At 43.0% G+C, this 16809-nt stretch overlaps 1 protein-coding gene across 2 annotated transcripts in view; it reads right to left on the reverse strand.

Moving 5' to 3' along the window:
• The window catches only part of WDR55 (transducin family protein / WD-40 repeat family protein), a 91934-nt gene that overhangs the window by 11504 nt on the left and 63621 nt on the right, over window positions 1-16809 (reverse strand). The window contains exons 9-13 of one of the 2 annotated variants that reach the window (XM_087393421.1): window positions 14534-14610; window positions 14242-14287; window positions 11517-11563; window positions 1962-2035; window positions 1781-1836 (exon numbers count right to left, since the gene is read on the reverse strand). In XM_087393421.1, the coding sequence (XP_087249547.1) occupies window positions 1781-1836; window positions 1962-2035; window positions 11517-11563; window positions 14242-14287; window positions 14534-14610 (300 nt within the window). The remainder of the gene's footprint in view (window positions 1-1780; window positions 1837-1961; window positions 2036-11516; window positions 11564-14241; window positions 14288-14533; window positions 14611-16809) is intronic. The other variant, XM_087393422.1, reaches the window with a different exon arrangement.

Here is a 16809-nt window from a genome sequence, read left to right on the forward strand (position 1 = left end):
AACACGGTGAGACATTAAAAACTAGAACACAATCATTGCTAAGCCAACCTTACTGAAAATTCATAATTGCTCCATCTCCATGCTTGTCATTGCCATGCTGCATGTTCATGTCATTATGAAAACATTTGCCCTCAGAATTTGATTTAAGCTATTCTTGTTATAGCAAATGATATGACTAAACACAATTAAGTTTGCTTTATCCTGCTTTCCAAAATCAAATCTGTTTTGGGGCACATTTCGGTCTACCAACACCACATTACCTACAGGTTTGATGCTTATCCTGCTCACCAAAATCAAATCTATCTTGGGGCACAATACTGTCTACCAACACCACATTACCTGCAGATTTGATGCTTATCCTGCTCACCAAAATCAAATCAATTTTGGGGCACATTACTGTCTACCAACACCACATTACCTACAGATTTGACACCCACTTTCTCCAAGGGAGATTAACTTTTCCCTTCTTGTCCCCTGCCTGATTATATAGGCATTCATTCCGTTAAATCCCCATTTCCATCCTATTTTAACCAATTCCAAACCAAATTGAAAATATATTCTCATGCTTTAAGCAATCTGCTCCAGTTATCCTTCATCTTCAAGGCAGGGATATTAGATATGAAACAGCCATTGCATCCCAGCATATCTTTATAGCTTCAACCCACCCAAATCTATACCTGGCCGCACTTCAACCCTCTCTTCCATCCATGGCCCTACAAGAGTTTAAGACTTACACTAGAGAGAAATAATTTTGGGGTATAGGGGGTTTTCCTACCAATGAACACTCCACAATGATGTGCCTCCATCTGATAGTCTCCTTCAGATATCGCAATCTCCAATGACCCCAGTGGGGAGTTCCATCTGACCCGAACATACACTTTCATGCAATCTAGCTTTATGAAACTACTTTGGACCTTCTGAATAATCATGCCCAAAACAAGTTAAACCTTTATTAAGGCTTTCGCTATGATCAAACAGACGACATTTAACATGCTACTGGTCACCAATCCTTCATTTGCAGGCTCTCCCCATTCTTGGGAATGACATCAATGTACGTAACCTATGCAGGTCTGGCAGAACAGCCCTCCATTTACCACATCCGTTCACCATTTTTGTAAACCCTTTCCAACTACATCCCATTACACACATGCACACACAGCTTTGTGCAGGCACAATATGACTAGGGCTCTATTGATTTACAGCTCTTTGATACAGTCATAGAGTGCTCCAGTTCAAAGGAACACAAAAATTAACTTGGGCAGTGCCTCTAGACAAATCTCGTTGCATATCTGTCTCCCTTCAGTTCACACGAGTCCCAAAGGAAGTGGTTGCACAATTAGGGTAGCCTAGTGGGGCCAAAGATGAAACCATATTGATCAACTTTGATCTCAGAATTTGTTCTTTGAATCTCAATGCTTATTGAAAATATTCGTTGCTTTTTTCAACTTGTTTTTCCTGGAGACCTTACAATGCTCTCTCTCAAAATTAAGAAAATTAAGCTCAATTGAAGCAACTAGGTTTCTCTCTCTCTCTCTCTCTCGTGTCATCTCTCCTCTTGTCTCTCATAATATCCAGCCAAGTGGAGTGGACTGAAAGACAGTCCCAAAGGCAATTCTGAGGGTGATGCTGCATGTATTTGGTTTCAAAATTAGTATATTTAGTATTTCTTAAAGATGTCCTTGAAACATTGTATTGTGAAGAATTTTGAAGTAAGATGATAAGTCAAGACTACAAATAGAAGAAATACAAAGACAAAATGCATGTGTGATGTCAACTTGACCTTCAAAATGTGATCATGTGATACACTTCCAAGGATCTTTCGGTCAGAAGTAAAGGCTGCAAAAAATCACAGGATATCAACAGAGGAAAAGACATATCCAATGAGGGATCAACACAAATTATCAGTGGTTTTCAAAAGCATATTTACTATCATGTCCAACATCCTCAATTTGATTATGTACCAAGTCGCTCAATTGGAAAATCTGCATGCTCTCCTATAACTCCTATCATTTTATTCGGTAGAATAGATATGATCCTGCAGTCACCACCAAGTTTTTTTTTTTTTAAATAAATGTAAACAAAAAGCAAGAAAGGAGAAGCTGAACAAATCCATGTGCGGCATCAAAGCACAAACCACAAAGACACCACTATGTTCTTTGCCAGTCACCATTTCTCTTCAACCAAGTTTTAAAAAATCAAGGGTACAACTTTCCAATAGCACACCTTTACAGTACATAAACATTGAGCTTCATGAGTATGGCACATGACAAAATAAATAAATACATTGCCAAAACGAGGACAAAGAACCAACTCAGATCAGTTATTTCAACATCACATAGATTAATGTCAGCTACTTAACTCCAAAACTTTGATACTATTGGAAATGGAAGTGAGAGAACACAAGAGAATAAAGCTGAAGGAAGCTGAAATGAAATTGAAGCAACAAGAATGAACTACAAAGCTAGGGTGTTCATAGAGACAAAACCCTAGGATGGACCCTAACTAGGGTCAAAACATGTGTGGTGACTAACTCACCCACAAACTCAATCTCTGACTGAGATTAGAGGGAAAAACCTTAATAAAGAAAAAAAAAGCCCTACCCCTACTACATTGGCACATTTCTAACACCCCCCCTGCAGTGACAATGTCACAATGTACAAGGAATTTATTAATTACCAAACAAATATAAGTTCAAAGCTTTGCGGAAAGCCTCAAACTTTGGACAAGGCAAAGCTTCAGTGAAAAGATCTGTCACATTCTGTTGTGAAGGGCAGAAGACCAAGCTGAAATCCCATGCATATAGCTGCTCCCTGACATAGTGATAATGAATTTCAATGTATTCTATACGAGCACGAAACACAGGATTCCGCGCCACAGCAATAGCACTCCGACTGTCAATGAGAATTGGAGTAGGCTTCTCCAATGATGCATGAAGATTGGCCAACCACAGCCTCAATCAAACACACTCGTGAAAGCTGCCCTATCCTCAGTTTCACAGGATGAGGTAGCAACCATAGATTGTTTCTTGTTCAACCAAGAAATGTATGAATGTTTGAGCAGTAAATAACTACCACTAATTGACTGCCGTGTATCAAAGTCCCCAATCCAATCCGAATCATTTTGAAAGAATGTAAATGCAAGTTACCCCTGCCGGGAAATAGCAAACCAAGATTCCTGGTACCTTGTAGATATCTAAACCACAATCTACCAATGAGAAGTCTTAGATCTCTGCATAAGCATGCTCACCTGGGACACTACTGCAAACAAAATATCTCGCCATGTGTTACACAAGTAAATGAGGCAATCCACAGCTTGGTTGTAAATAGTGGTATCAAACGATTGACTAGCATCATGAATGGACAGCTTAAGCCATGCCTCCATACGAGTGGGAATGGGCTTGCAATTCTGAAATCTGAACCATTCCAACAGCTTGGCTGTAAATAGTGGCATCAAACGATTGACTAGCATCATGAATGGACAGCTTAAGCCATGGCTCCATAGTAGTGAAAATGGGCTTGCAATTCTAAAATCTGAACCATTCCAACAGTTTGCCAATATACTTGGACTGCAATAAACCAATGCCTCTATCATCTTGCACAAATTGAATGCCCAAATAATCGTGAAGCAGCCCCAAATATGACATATCAAATGTCCGTTGCAATTCAGCCTTAAAATCTGCAATTTTTTGCAGCATCTGTTCCCGTGAACGGCATGTCATCAACATATACAACAATGACAAGTAAATCCCCCCCTCTTTCCTGAAATAGAGGGTGCTCTCATGTGGACTATTCTGCATTCCCTGGCTTGTCAGAAAGGCATCAATCTCAGCATACCAAGCTCGAGGAGCCTGCTTCAAGACATACTTTCTTCAATCTACATACTGTTTTCTCGGCCATGTACCACAAAACCAATGGGCTGAGACACATATACATCTCTTCTTCAAGGTCCCCATTTTATGTCCACTTGATAGACATTCCATCCATAAAATGCAACTAATGCAACCCCACACCTTACGACGGTCATACAGGAAGTGGAGACAAAGGTCTCATCATATCTATGCCTCTCAGTGCGTAGCCCTTTGCACAACAAGACAATCTTTGTACCTGTCTATGGAACCATCTGATTTGCACTCCAGCTGGTATACCCACTTAGTTCCAATTTCTTTCTTGTCGGTAGGCAAGCCCACCCACTCCCAAGTGTGGTTTTCCTATATAGATATACATTTGCAAGACTAGAATAAGTCCAATCATACAAATTTAGATTTTTTGTTTGTTCTAAAGATAAAAAATCTACAGAGTCTAGCTCCGCTTGCATAGCCTGCATTCTATGCACATTATCACATGCATCACCAAAGCAATCACACTCATGCACCTCAGGTATCTTGCTGACCCAACCTGATTCACAACAGGTATCTAGCTGACCAAAGCTGATTCACAACAGTGAGCATCCTCAGCATCTCTGGTGTCACTGCGTGTGCGGCCTGGAAGAGGTTCAAAAAGCTTGCTCTCCTCCAGTACGGAGCAGCCAACAAGAAACTCTCCTTGCTTCCTGCACTCCTGAAATTTCTTGTACCATCGCATCCTCAATCTCTTGCTGAGTAACCAGACCAGCCATAGGCTGATCTAAGGCATCAACCACTATAGAACCCTGGCACAAATTCTGATTTTATTTTTTTCAAAAACAGAAAGGGGTAGATCTTCATTTTTGCGAAATTAACATCCCGACTAGTAAAGACCTTCTTGGTCATGGGATTATAAAACCTGTAGCCCTTGCTTTCACTGTTGTAGCCAACAAAAATGCATATTTCCACCTTATCATCAAGCTTACCTCTCAATTCTTAAGGCACATGTGCATATGCTACACAACCGAATGTACGAAAATGACCCACATCAGGCTTTGGTCATACCAAGCTTGGTAAGGTGTCATTACTTTGAGTGCTTCGGTCGGGATGCGTCAATTTTACGAGCAAAAACCTATGAGCAGGTTTATCCGAGCGTGTTTTTCAAGAGATTTTTAAAAATGTTTTTCTTTAGGAAACATGGTTTTTACACTTTTATTTTCACTAGAACTAGATCCCTTTATCATAAAAATATATAGACTAGTCACTCATTCATTTTTACACAACATAATTTTCTTATTTAGAGACATCCCTTTGTACCCCTGTTATTACCTTAAAAAAGTGTTGATTCCTTTAAGAAACATTCCTCATAATCACTCTCAATGTAATAATACTATGCATATATAATTACTTATTAACACATTTATATCATATGGCAATATCTTTTTAGTGTTTTTATAGCATATTTATGGACATGTTTCTAAAGAAGTTTAAATTACTATAAATAAGTATTAACTTGGGCTTATATATCACTCTCATAAAATACATGTAATATTTAATACTATATATGAAATATTTTCCAAAATATAGCTCCATAGATGTGCTCAAATGGGGTGTTCCGATCAATTTGAGTGGTTGAATGACTATATTTGGACATTGGATATGAAAGTTATGTCACTTTTAAAAGTGCTGTCCAAGGTAGTTTCGCCAGCGAAACTACCTTGGGAGACTTGCTTCAAAGGGGTTTCGCTGGCGAAACTACCTGGATGGCTTTCTTCAATGAGTTTTCTTTGAAGAAACTCTTTCATGAAGATAGGTTGAGAGAGGGTTTTCAATGTCACCCCCTATTAAGTAAAAGTTGTAAGAAGGATCATAAGGGAATTTTCATAGAGAAGTCTACTCTACATGTGGGTTTCTTCAAAAGCCATCCCATTATGCTCTCACCATTCCTACAGATTCACCTAAAGATTTTTGTATAAAATAGGCATTACTATAATACTTTGCATATTTCTAAGTGAAACTATGTTTTCTTCTGATCGATTTTTGCCATATTTATGCATAGTTGGAAGCTTTTTTTTTCTTTCGCTCGGACGCTCGGAAGATTTCGCTCAGAAAATGCTCGTCCCCCTTCGGTCGGGCACCTCATTAGAGCACATGATCGCTTCCATCCCAAACTTATGTGGCATTCCTTCCGCCTTAAGCGTGCATCTCCCCATCTCCATGAGTGACTAATTTTTCCGTTCAGCCACTCCACTATCCTGAGTGTACCATACCATGCACTAATGCTTACTGCCATTTAAAGCCCAAATTTTTATCTGTAACTTGCATTGACATTGATTTTCTACCCCAGGCAACAAAGTGCTTAACCAGAGTGCAAACTTCAATTTTTTGCGTGAGAGCCAAAACCCAAGAAAACCTTGTGAAGTCATCTATAAAGTAACAAAATAAAGATGATCCCCGAGATATGTACTTCACATCAGACTGCAAACATCCCTATGGACAAGTTGCAATTTTCTTGCAGCGCGCCGGACTGCACCATCCTTTGGAAAAGAAAACCTACCCTTACATATTTGCATTTGAGAGGACTCCAAACGAGGTAAGGCATCGACCATGCTAAATTTCATCTTAAGGGCTGCCAAATGTATGGTACGTGACACAAAGCGAGACTATGCATTAGCATTGACAGGTGCACTTTGTCACGGGTTGTTTCAGCTTGATGCCTATAAGAATAGAGCACATTCAGCTTATGTTGCTTGTACATCTACGTCAACTATGCAGAATGCAGAGAAAGCCTCTTCTCGTGAAAGAGGACACTAAAAGTAAATTCTTCTTTATATCCCAAGACAAATAAGGCATCTTGGATGCGGAGATCGGAGCCATCGACGGCTGTAAGAATAATTTGATTCCCTCCAATCGGATAAGAATAATTATTGGCGCATGAGACTTTCTGCCAACAGGTGCAATGGATAATATGTCAAACAATTCTTTGCATGAAGTGATATGGCGAGAAGCATCGCTATCGAAATACCATGTTTTTGCTGCTTCATTCACGCTGAACGTGCATGACTCCCAAGCAGCATCATAGCTGCAAGTAAAAAATGCCCAAACATGCTCAAGAAATTGGGCTGAAGTATCATCTCTTCATGCATCATGGGCTGAACCTTAAACAACCATGCTAGATTCCTTCCTCTCCTCCATTGTAAGCTTCTTCGGGCACTCGCCGATGTGATGAACCGGCTTCTTACAGTGTTCACATTTACTATTCTGAAAGGCTTCATAGCATCCTTTTTTTCCTTTTTTTCCAAAGAAAGGAACCTTCTATTAATGCTTGAAAGATTTCATACAAGACAACAGCCCCAAAGGTGCTGAGTATGAAAAAAAACCGGAAAAGGCTGAAAGAAAAACCGGCCTGTTCCAAAGAAGCCCAGCTCACTGCCTAGGGGATCTCGGGAACTGGGGCTAACAGCCAAGTGGGGGGACTATACAGCCAACGAATCCCTCGCGGAGTGAAAATGTAGAAAACACCTGTAGGCCAAGCCTTGCAGAAACGAGCACGCCTCTCAATAGTTGCCCTGGAGCCTGGAGTCGCTCCCAGGTGGACCGTAGAGTGTAAATGATATCCTGCCAGATGGCAACCAAGGTAGCCAAGGGTGAAACCGGGTGCTCTCCCATCACGAGACTGCAACAAGCCACCCAAATGTTCCAAGCCGTGATGCTGGCTACCACCTCCCAAACATTGTCTTCCCTAGGGAAAGGAGGAGCTAGGGTGTTAGGGGGGGCTGCCTCGTGGAGTGCAATCCTCTGAATGCTTTGACCCTGTATCCAGTAGGCTGGGGAGATCTCATCAATCTGGAACGCGTGTCCTCCCTCTGTCAACCAAGCCACCATCCCCCAAGTGTAGTTTCTATGAAGACTCTGCATGCGTGTCATGATCCTGAGGGCTCTCATCAGATCCTCGCTGCACTACGACAGCTCCATAGGTAGTGTGGGATAGTCTCCAGGACACCACATGAGCAAGCAATGGCACTCCCCCTCCACTCGCATCTGCTCCAACCACGGGCCGATGGGCAAGCCTCCGTGGGCTACCAGCCAGAAGAAGTAAGAAATCTTCCTCAGTCACAAGCTAGACCACAACCGCGTCCAAAACCTGGAGCGAACATGCCGGGGCACTCTTTGGGTCTCCCAGTGTCTCTCCCTCTAGGGGTCCATCTCGACGAGTCCATTTGAAGTCTCCTGCCAATCCGTGTGGTGTAGGAAAAGATCTCCTGATCTCTGACCTCTGGGTGCCACATAAGGGGCTGACGCTCGAACCCCTCTCTGCATCTAGGCGGAGCACGGGTCTGAGAAGATCCATCTATGTAAAGACTGCCACTATCCTCCAGTGCGTGGGGTGTTCCTCGGAAGCCCTCTCTGTAAGAGGAGCTTCCAAGGCTCGGCACCTGGGGTGACACGAACCACCAGCTTGCCCAGAAGGGCCCTGCTCTGCATCTCTGGATCAATGATACCCAAGCCTCCCAATGCCTGCGGCATGATCACCGTTTGCCAAGCTACTCGAGCCCTAGTGTTCCTCGTGCCGTCTAAACCGGCCCAGAGGAAGTTCTGTACCAACTGTCGGAGTTGCCCAATGCATCCTCTGTGAAAGCACCAACAGGAGGCAATATGCCAGGCAGTGGCAAGAAGGACCTGGTTTGCCACAAAGGCGTGACCTATGAGGGAGAGTTTAGTCGAGCTCCAATAGAGAAGCTTGCGCCGAACACTCTCAAGGACCGGGACAATCTGCAACTCTGCTATAATGTCAATACTCACCTAGCATCCGAGGTATCTCGCTGTCTGGCCCCGCGGTATCCATCAAAAACCAAAGTCACTCCCCCACTCACGGAGCTCCTGTGTCTCCTCAAAACCCGTGAGGAAGCCTATGGATTTCGTCCAGTTGATCCGTGCCCCCGAGGCCTCACAATAGATAGCCAAGGCGCCTCTGACTCTCTCTAGACTCACTGTGGTGCCCTCAACATACAAGGCCGTGTCATCTGCAAACTCCGAGTCAAGAAGCTCCTCCTCCTGCCTGATTGGGAGCATCAACCCTGTGAGACCTGCCACCTGTGATCTCAAAAAGTAGCCTAGAGCCTCCGCTACAAACAGGAAGAGGAAGGGAGCTAGTGGGCAGCCCTGGCAAACCGAGCGAGATAGAGGGAAGGCCTCGCCTGTGTGTCCTCCGATAATCATCTGACTAGAGCTCCCTGCGTATAGCGCTGAAACTCCTCTGACCCATCTGTCTGAGAAACCCCATAGTGCCCTCCAGGAAAGACCACTCCACCCGGTCGTAGGCCTTCTCAAAGTCCAAGAGAAGGATGGCCAATGACTGTGACTCCTCCCTGGACCAATCCATTGCCTCCCAGAACGTGAAGATGTTGTCCAAGATGCTGCTCTCCTGGACGAACCCAGTCTGTGTGTCATGGATGATGTCGGTAAGATGAGGCCGTAACCGCAAACTCAAGACCTTGGCGAGGATCTTGTATGCAATATCAAGCAAAGTGATTGGCCTCCACTGTCGAATATCTGACCTATTGCCCCCTTTCGGGATCAAACAGATCCACCCCATGCACAAGGACTGAGGAAGAAGGCCTGTGTCGAAAATATCCTGGCAAGCTAAACGGAAGGGAGTAGAGATAATCTCCCAGAAGTTCCAGAAGAAGGCCGGAGTCAAGCCATCCTCCCCCGGGCACTTCTGGGTCGGGAGAGCCTTGAGGGCTTCTCAGAGCTCCTCATCTGTGAAGGGCTCCTCAAGTCTGCTGCATAAATCCCGCGAGACTACTATCGAAACATGATCCCAAACTAGCTCTCAAGCCACAAGACCTGCTGGGGTCATCCTCTCTGTCTGAAAGAGCTGGCTATAAAATTCCGTGGTCATGTCAAGAATCTCCTGCGGGTCAGTGTGCATGATGCCCTGCGAGTCCCGAAGACGCTGTAGCTGTGTGCCGTTCGATCGTTCGATTGGGGCCCAGTGCTCTGAAAGAATTGCTTCGTCATCCTGTCTCCCTGCTGTACCCATTGGGCCCGGGAGGAATGGTAGGAGAACTCAACCCGCCACAACTCTGTGTCCTGAAGCTCAAGACGAGCGCTCTCCAATCTGTCACTAAGCCACTGAGAGATTGAGTCCTGCTCCCTGAGCCTCTCGATGGAGGCGAGGTCTCTCCTCAAAGCCCGCTCTCACTCCTGAAGGGTCCTCCTCCGCCTAAGGGCGTGAGCTTGCAGCTCCACACTGCTCCTCTGAATCGCATCGGCCACCCACGCAGCCTAGCCCTCACTCGGTGCCACATCATCACTGCACAATCAGCAATTGCCACATCATCATTGCGCAGTAAGCAGTTGACACCTCAGCAAATGATAGTTGCCACATCATCACTGCACAATCAGCAGTTGACTCAGCACATGCTTGTTGCACATTGACACACGTTGATGCCACATCATCTTTTTTGCAACACTTTATTTTGAGCAATTAACAAATACAAAACTTATGGCTTTATTTCACTCATATGTCAACTAGACTTAGTGTCATTAGTCTTTGGGCTGCAGACCCAAATTTTACCATGGGATTATTAGCATTGTGTCTCCGAAACTTGGAAGTAAGCATCAGTATGGTGATCTAGTACATGGTTTTTTAAATACTTCACGTCGGCTTCTCAGTTGTGTAGCCTCGTGGACAGCTCTAGATGTTCATCTATCACCTAATGACAAAGCAAATCCATATGGTCAACAGACACTTGTAAGTAATCCGATACATCCACTTCAAGTTTCAAAAAGCTACCACCATGCCTCATGTTGCAACTAGAGAATTATGGGTTGGAGATGAAGAGATAAGATACATAGCACCATAGGTGTCAAAGATGATCATCCTATTGGCGTCTTTTTAACAAGCTACCTAACAGACCATGCTTGTATGTGCAAGTCACATAATGTTAACCCCCCGGTCACACATTGATAGACTCCCTGCATTCCCACCTAACCCTGAATGCCCCAACCCGTGGGCTTATCAACGCAAGAGCTGAAGAGGATCATCATTTTATACATGCTGTAGTTATACAACTTGAGAGCCCACAGCTTTGTACCAAGCGACCATTCTGCGAAAGACAACTATTTGTCTAGACCTGATATATAAAGACTCTCAGTCTATATATAATTTGATTTCTAGGTCAATGGATATTTGCACTCTTGTGAGTCCATTCTGAGTTGTAGATATGAATTGGGCAGCAAAGGGGATGCTCTATGCCCTTCCTTTTGAAATTACATTGTATAAGGTTTCCCTGATCTGTACAACTTAAAATTTAGGTCTTCATGGATCTTTCACAGCATCTTTCGTTCTCTCTTCCTTGGTTGTAGCTGCTTTTTTTCCACTTCCTTACCTTTCTCTGTATTTATGTCCCATCACTAACCCCCCCCCCTCACCTTGTCGATTCAATGAAGTCCCAAGTCAACTTATGCAGCAAATTTATAAATGAAATAGCTAGACTATTTTACATTCTCATTCATAGTTTCACAAAACATGACAAAAGCCATCTGGAGACAGCTACCTTGAGAGAGATATCACAGAGATAGACGAAGAGGCAGAGGGAGAGGGAGAGGGAGAGTGGGGACGAGCAACATTTCACATTAAAATGAAGTATGCTACCCAGATAATTACCTTATTAAGCCATCACTTGATCCAGTTATTATCGTATCTTCATCAACCTGTAGAAAACATTGAAATGTTAGCTATTGAGGTATACACTGCATCCAGTAGTGCACAAATAATATGCAGTTTACAATTGATACAAAGGTTCAATCAACCAAAATGCATTCTTCTTTTTTTTGAAATGGAATTTGGAGTCTTAACAACAAGATTCATGCCTGAAGACCTAAACTAAAACACAAAGAAAAAACCCCAAAAAAACTGTTCACACAGTGCTGAAATGCAGCATTCCAAAAAGCTCTTGCGACTTAAAGATGGAAACAAGGACACTGCACAATTGGTTGGTAGCATTTCATTCTGGCAATGGATGATATCATGATGCTGCCATTGCTCTAGCATGACAGAAAATCTTCAGAAGATTATATGTGAAGTCATCCTGAAACCTCTTCTCGGGTCAAGTGGGTCAATGAAACTGTAAAGAAGTCACCAGGGATGGCGTCTATAATACACAACAGTTTTACAGCCCCCAAAAAAAAAAAAGTTCCCCTTAACAATGTCCTGAAGTCCTATATGCAGCAAATTCTTACTAAACTCCAAAGCCGTTTACTAGCATAATGACCACATGTAGCAGCTGAGGAAAAGCAAAGCACACAACTTAAAGCAATGTGACTCATCTAAGAAGAATACAAGGCCGATGTATGTAAAATTTGCAGGCCTTTTCATGATTACTAATGTCTGCTGAGCCAGACTAAAAAATAGAATAGGAAACCTTACGAGATAAGTAGAGAAAAGCTTCCCCTTGTACACTATCTTAACACATTACGAGTGCAGTCATTACTGCTACAGGGGTGACTATGGGCATCTCTGTTGGCTGTCCACTGAAAGATACATGCCTATGAGTCTTCTTAAGCTGCTGCTTCTTCTTCTGAGCTGTTTTTTGGCTTCCAGGGGGAGCATTACGAGAAGCTTGCATAATCTCCATGAAAGTCTGTTGCAGCTGTGACAGGCACTTTGCATTTGCAACTGAAAAAGGGCATTGGGATCAAGCTGCTCCGCTTCATCTATCTCATCTTGCGAATCCTCAGTGGCATGTTCAGGAGAAACATGCTGTCCATCATTTTGTTCTTCTTCACCCTCACCGGTGTTGTGCTCCTCCTCAAAGCTGTCTGCTTCCTGCTCGGAGATAGTCAATGATCTCTTGCGGTGTGACATGATTGTTGGTAATATGGCTGTAACAAAAATGCGATGGGGCTTTCTTCACCCAACACTCCCAAGGCTCACTTCTGTAGGAAGATGGTGATGATCCTGGCAATGGAAACACTATAACCGGCCTTCAGTTTCCTAAAGGGCACTTGCATTGCATATTCATTACTCACAGCCACATTGCATCATTTCCAACCACTTAACTTTAAACAATACCACTTAGAAACAATTTGAGAAATAACTGGATGGAGGCTAGAGTGCCCCTATTCAATGAAACCAAGTACAAGACACCACACTGGCCCCAAACACTTGGCGCCCCTTCCAGTATTTATTTATTTCTTTAGGAATGAAATTGGTACATACAACAAGGGCTCACCCTTGTGCTCTGCCCCACGGTCAATTTCCAATCTCCAAGCCAAACTTTGGCTACAACCTGCATTCCATCCTAGTGCACACACTAGTACCCAAGTGCCAAGGCAAGGCTAAGGCATTCACCATTGTCCATGACCAATTGTAAAGGTGTCCAAGCATTCCACAAAGCATCCAACTTGCTCAACCAAGACTGGTAATCCCACAACCCATTGACCAGCCTCTCAGGGTGACCAAGCTTCAACACAGATCTCAAATTGAACAAGTGACCACAATACAGGAAGAAAATCCACACACTTCCCGTTTGACTCCAATCTGGTTACACCCTTGTGATTGGGTGCCTCCCATGCATAGACTATCCGGGTCCCTCCCTCCTCCTCTGTAGCCTCCAAGAGGAAGCTCGTAGTTTTACAAGTGCTACTGCCACTCCCGTGACCTGTCTCCCAAGGTTAAAAAGTAGAGAGGAGTAGGAGAAAGGTTAGCCCATCAATTGGATATGGATTGCATAATAGGTTAGCCCCTGGTAGCACTATTGGTTCATTTTGTTGAAGTCAAGCCCTATAAGTTAATGTTGCCCAATGAGTTGACCAGGCTAAGATTTTACAACATGCATATCTATGTACGTATGTCTTTGTTGTAAGGCAACGTAACATATTGCTGCATGATTTAAAACTATCCCCTCAAGCTAGGACAGGCAAAGCAGCCAAGATTCGTAGCCAAGCATCGAAAAAGTGTCTGCAATGATAGGCGAAGCTAACACTAGAAGAGAAACCGCGGCGAGCATCGAAAAAGTGTCTGCAATGATAAAAAGACAAATGAGAAAGGCATAGGAGAAACAACTACACGCCTTTTTGAGTGTTTTTTTCTGTTCCCAACACCAATAAAATTCACAATCTATTCCTCCCACCGGCTCTATAAAACCTCGTATGACCTCTTGCTAAAACTGCCATAAATACCCCGAGTTTATAGGTGCCTCCAAAAATCAAAGCAAAAAAAATATCCAACTACAAGCGCAACCTCCTGAGAGCCAACAAGCAGCTATTTTGGGCAAGACAGTTTCCTTAAATCATGTCCAATAAACACAATACTATGACATTGTTTGAATAAAAAACTATAAACGTTGTGCAAGTGAATAGTATCAAAACACATTAGAGAAGCCACCTACTTTCAATATAGCTTCAACTGACATTGGATGCCCAACAAAACGATCACTGCAAATGACAAATATTTGTTTAAAAAGTAAGCCATACTCAAAATTCGTCAAGAAAATAAAATGATCTTTATGGTCAATAATAAGCTAGAAGACAAATGTCGACTTTTTTTGAAACTATATTGAATTTCGGCTTCATGTTTTCTAGGAAGCTATTCACAACAAAACCACATGTGATTATGTTTGTAATAAACACGTGCAAATCTATTCCACAATCTAGACAAAAATACCCAACTTGTGTTATCACCTGCAGTCTTTGAAATGGGGCCACGAATACAACAGAAGTGTTCCATCCTGCGAACCACAAACAACCTTCCGACCATCCTACACACATACAATGTCAGGTCAATAATCACCCGTTTGAGTGTCACTACATGCAATATGTCAATCAATCAATCAATATATGTGTGTGTGTGTGTGTGTGTGTGTGTGTGTGTGGAGGCCTCTGGATGATTTGCCACCCCTTTCCAGTAGATTATTGCATGTTAATCAAGCTTATTTCCGACATCACTATTTTCAGCAAATGATCAGACTTGCAATTCATCCCTTGCCTTTGCATGCCCAGGAGGACATGAATTATGCTTGGGACAGTTTTGTCTCTCATACGCAGAATGTCATTAGGGAGTATGGCAAATGGCATATGACTGAATGGAGGAATGAGGTTAAATGGGCAAAAAGGACAGCACAACAATCGACTGAATTTTCTCAGTTAAGGCCTCTCTCTAATTCAGAAAATGATTCCCTTTCACATGCTTAGACTAAATTGACTGTTAATGATTAGAGGAAATTGCACAAATGGCAGATTAGGGCAAGAATGAAGCCCCTCATGGATAAGGGCTGCTCATCAAAAGCCTTTTTCCAGGGCTTGCATGCTACTCGACAGAAAAACTCATGTCTAAGGGTAAGGAAGCTCGATGGCTCTTGGACGCACTCTTTCTCTGATCTCCAAGATGAATGCCAAAATTATTTCCAGAAATTGTTTTCCGCTCCTGGTTCCCCATCAAATCAAATGACTGATGCTAGGACTGAATTTCTCCGGAAATGGATGATGCTCTTATCTTGGAGAGACCTTTTACTGACACAGAACTTGATAATGCGTTGTTCCACCTCAGTAAATACAAGTCCCCTGGCTGGGATGGCCTTACGGTAGAATTTTATATTTCTTTTTGGGATGATTTGAAAGAAGTCCTCTTGCAAATGATCAATGTTGCCTGGCAAGAAAATCAGTTGCCGCACTCTTGGAAGCATGGCATAGTCAAACTTGTGCCCAAAAAACATCTGTGTGACCATATGTCAGATTGGAGGCCTATTACTTTGATGCCTGTAGTTTACAAACTCATAGCCAAAATGATTGTGCATAGGCTTCAAAGGATACTGGATGCGAGAGTTCATCCTCATCAGTATGGATTTGTGCCGCGAAGACAAATCCATGACAATATATCCAATACCTTGACTGCAATTGAATATGCTAAGTATTCGCATCAAGATGTGCTCATTTTGCAGGTGGATATTGCTAAGGCATTTGACATTGTTCAATGGGATTTTATCTCTCAAATCATGACAAAGTTGGGCTTTGGTCCCAAGATAGCAAATGTAGTTAACTGGCTTTATTCTGGCTCTACTTCTCAGTGCATTCTTGGGGGTCATCTGTCTCGGTCATGGACAGTGGGTCGATCAGTTAGACAGGGCTGCCCTCTTAGTACTCTCTTCTATGCCATTGCGACCCATCCCCTTTTAATGTATCTTGATCATCTTACAAACACATGACAGATGACTGGTCTTAAAATCCCTCGGGCTGCATCTTTTTTGGCACAAGCATATGCTGATGATTCCTTCTTTATGCCACAGAATTTTCCCCGGGAAGTTCACATGCTTATGACCACTCTTTCATTGTATGGTTTGGCAGCGGGATTGCATGTCAATTTTGACAAATCTAAATTACTTCCCCTGAAACAATGTGACTGGCATTCTATTCTTTGGCCAGGTCAGGTGGTGCATTCCAAAGATGTAGTCAGGCATTTAGGATATCCCATAGGATAGCATATAACCAGGAAGCAGCAGCTAAAATGGATTTTCCGAAGACTTCAACATAAACTGGAATACTGGAAGATTTCTACTTGGCCTCTTCATGTCAGGCTCAGAATAGTACAGTCCATTGTAATGTCCTATGTCCAGTTCTATTTGCCTTTGCTGCATTGGTCCTCCAGGGATATTTCAGCCTTTATGTCTCAAGCTATGGAGATGTTATGGAGGACAAAAACTGCTGTGAAAGCATTGAGACTGATGAAGATGGAAATGGTGTGCTCTCCTAGGATGCATGGTGGACTTAATGTCCTCAATATAAGATATCATGTACTTGCAACGAAGGCGACTATGCTGCATACTTTTTTCCGCCAACAACAGCCATGGACTTGTATCATGGACTTGTATGCTAGCATCCATGTGTGTCAACATGAGGACTTGTGCTTATGGTCATTGGACTACTGATCATTGGGAGGTTGTCATTGGGAGATTTGTAGGGAA

This window comes from Dipteris shenzhenensis, chromosome 22, assembly GCF_047967505.1.
Source record: "Dipteris shenzhenensis isolate YYH24624 ecotype China chromosome 22, Dip_SZ_1.0, whole genome shotgun sequence".
Taxonomy (NCBI): domain Eukaryota; kingdom Viridiplantae; phylum Streptophyta; class Polypodiopsida; order Gleicheniales; family Dipteridaceae; genus Dipteris; species Dipteris shenzhenensis.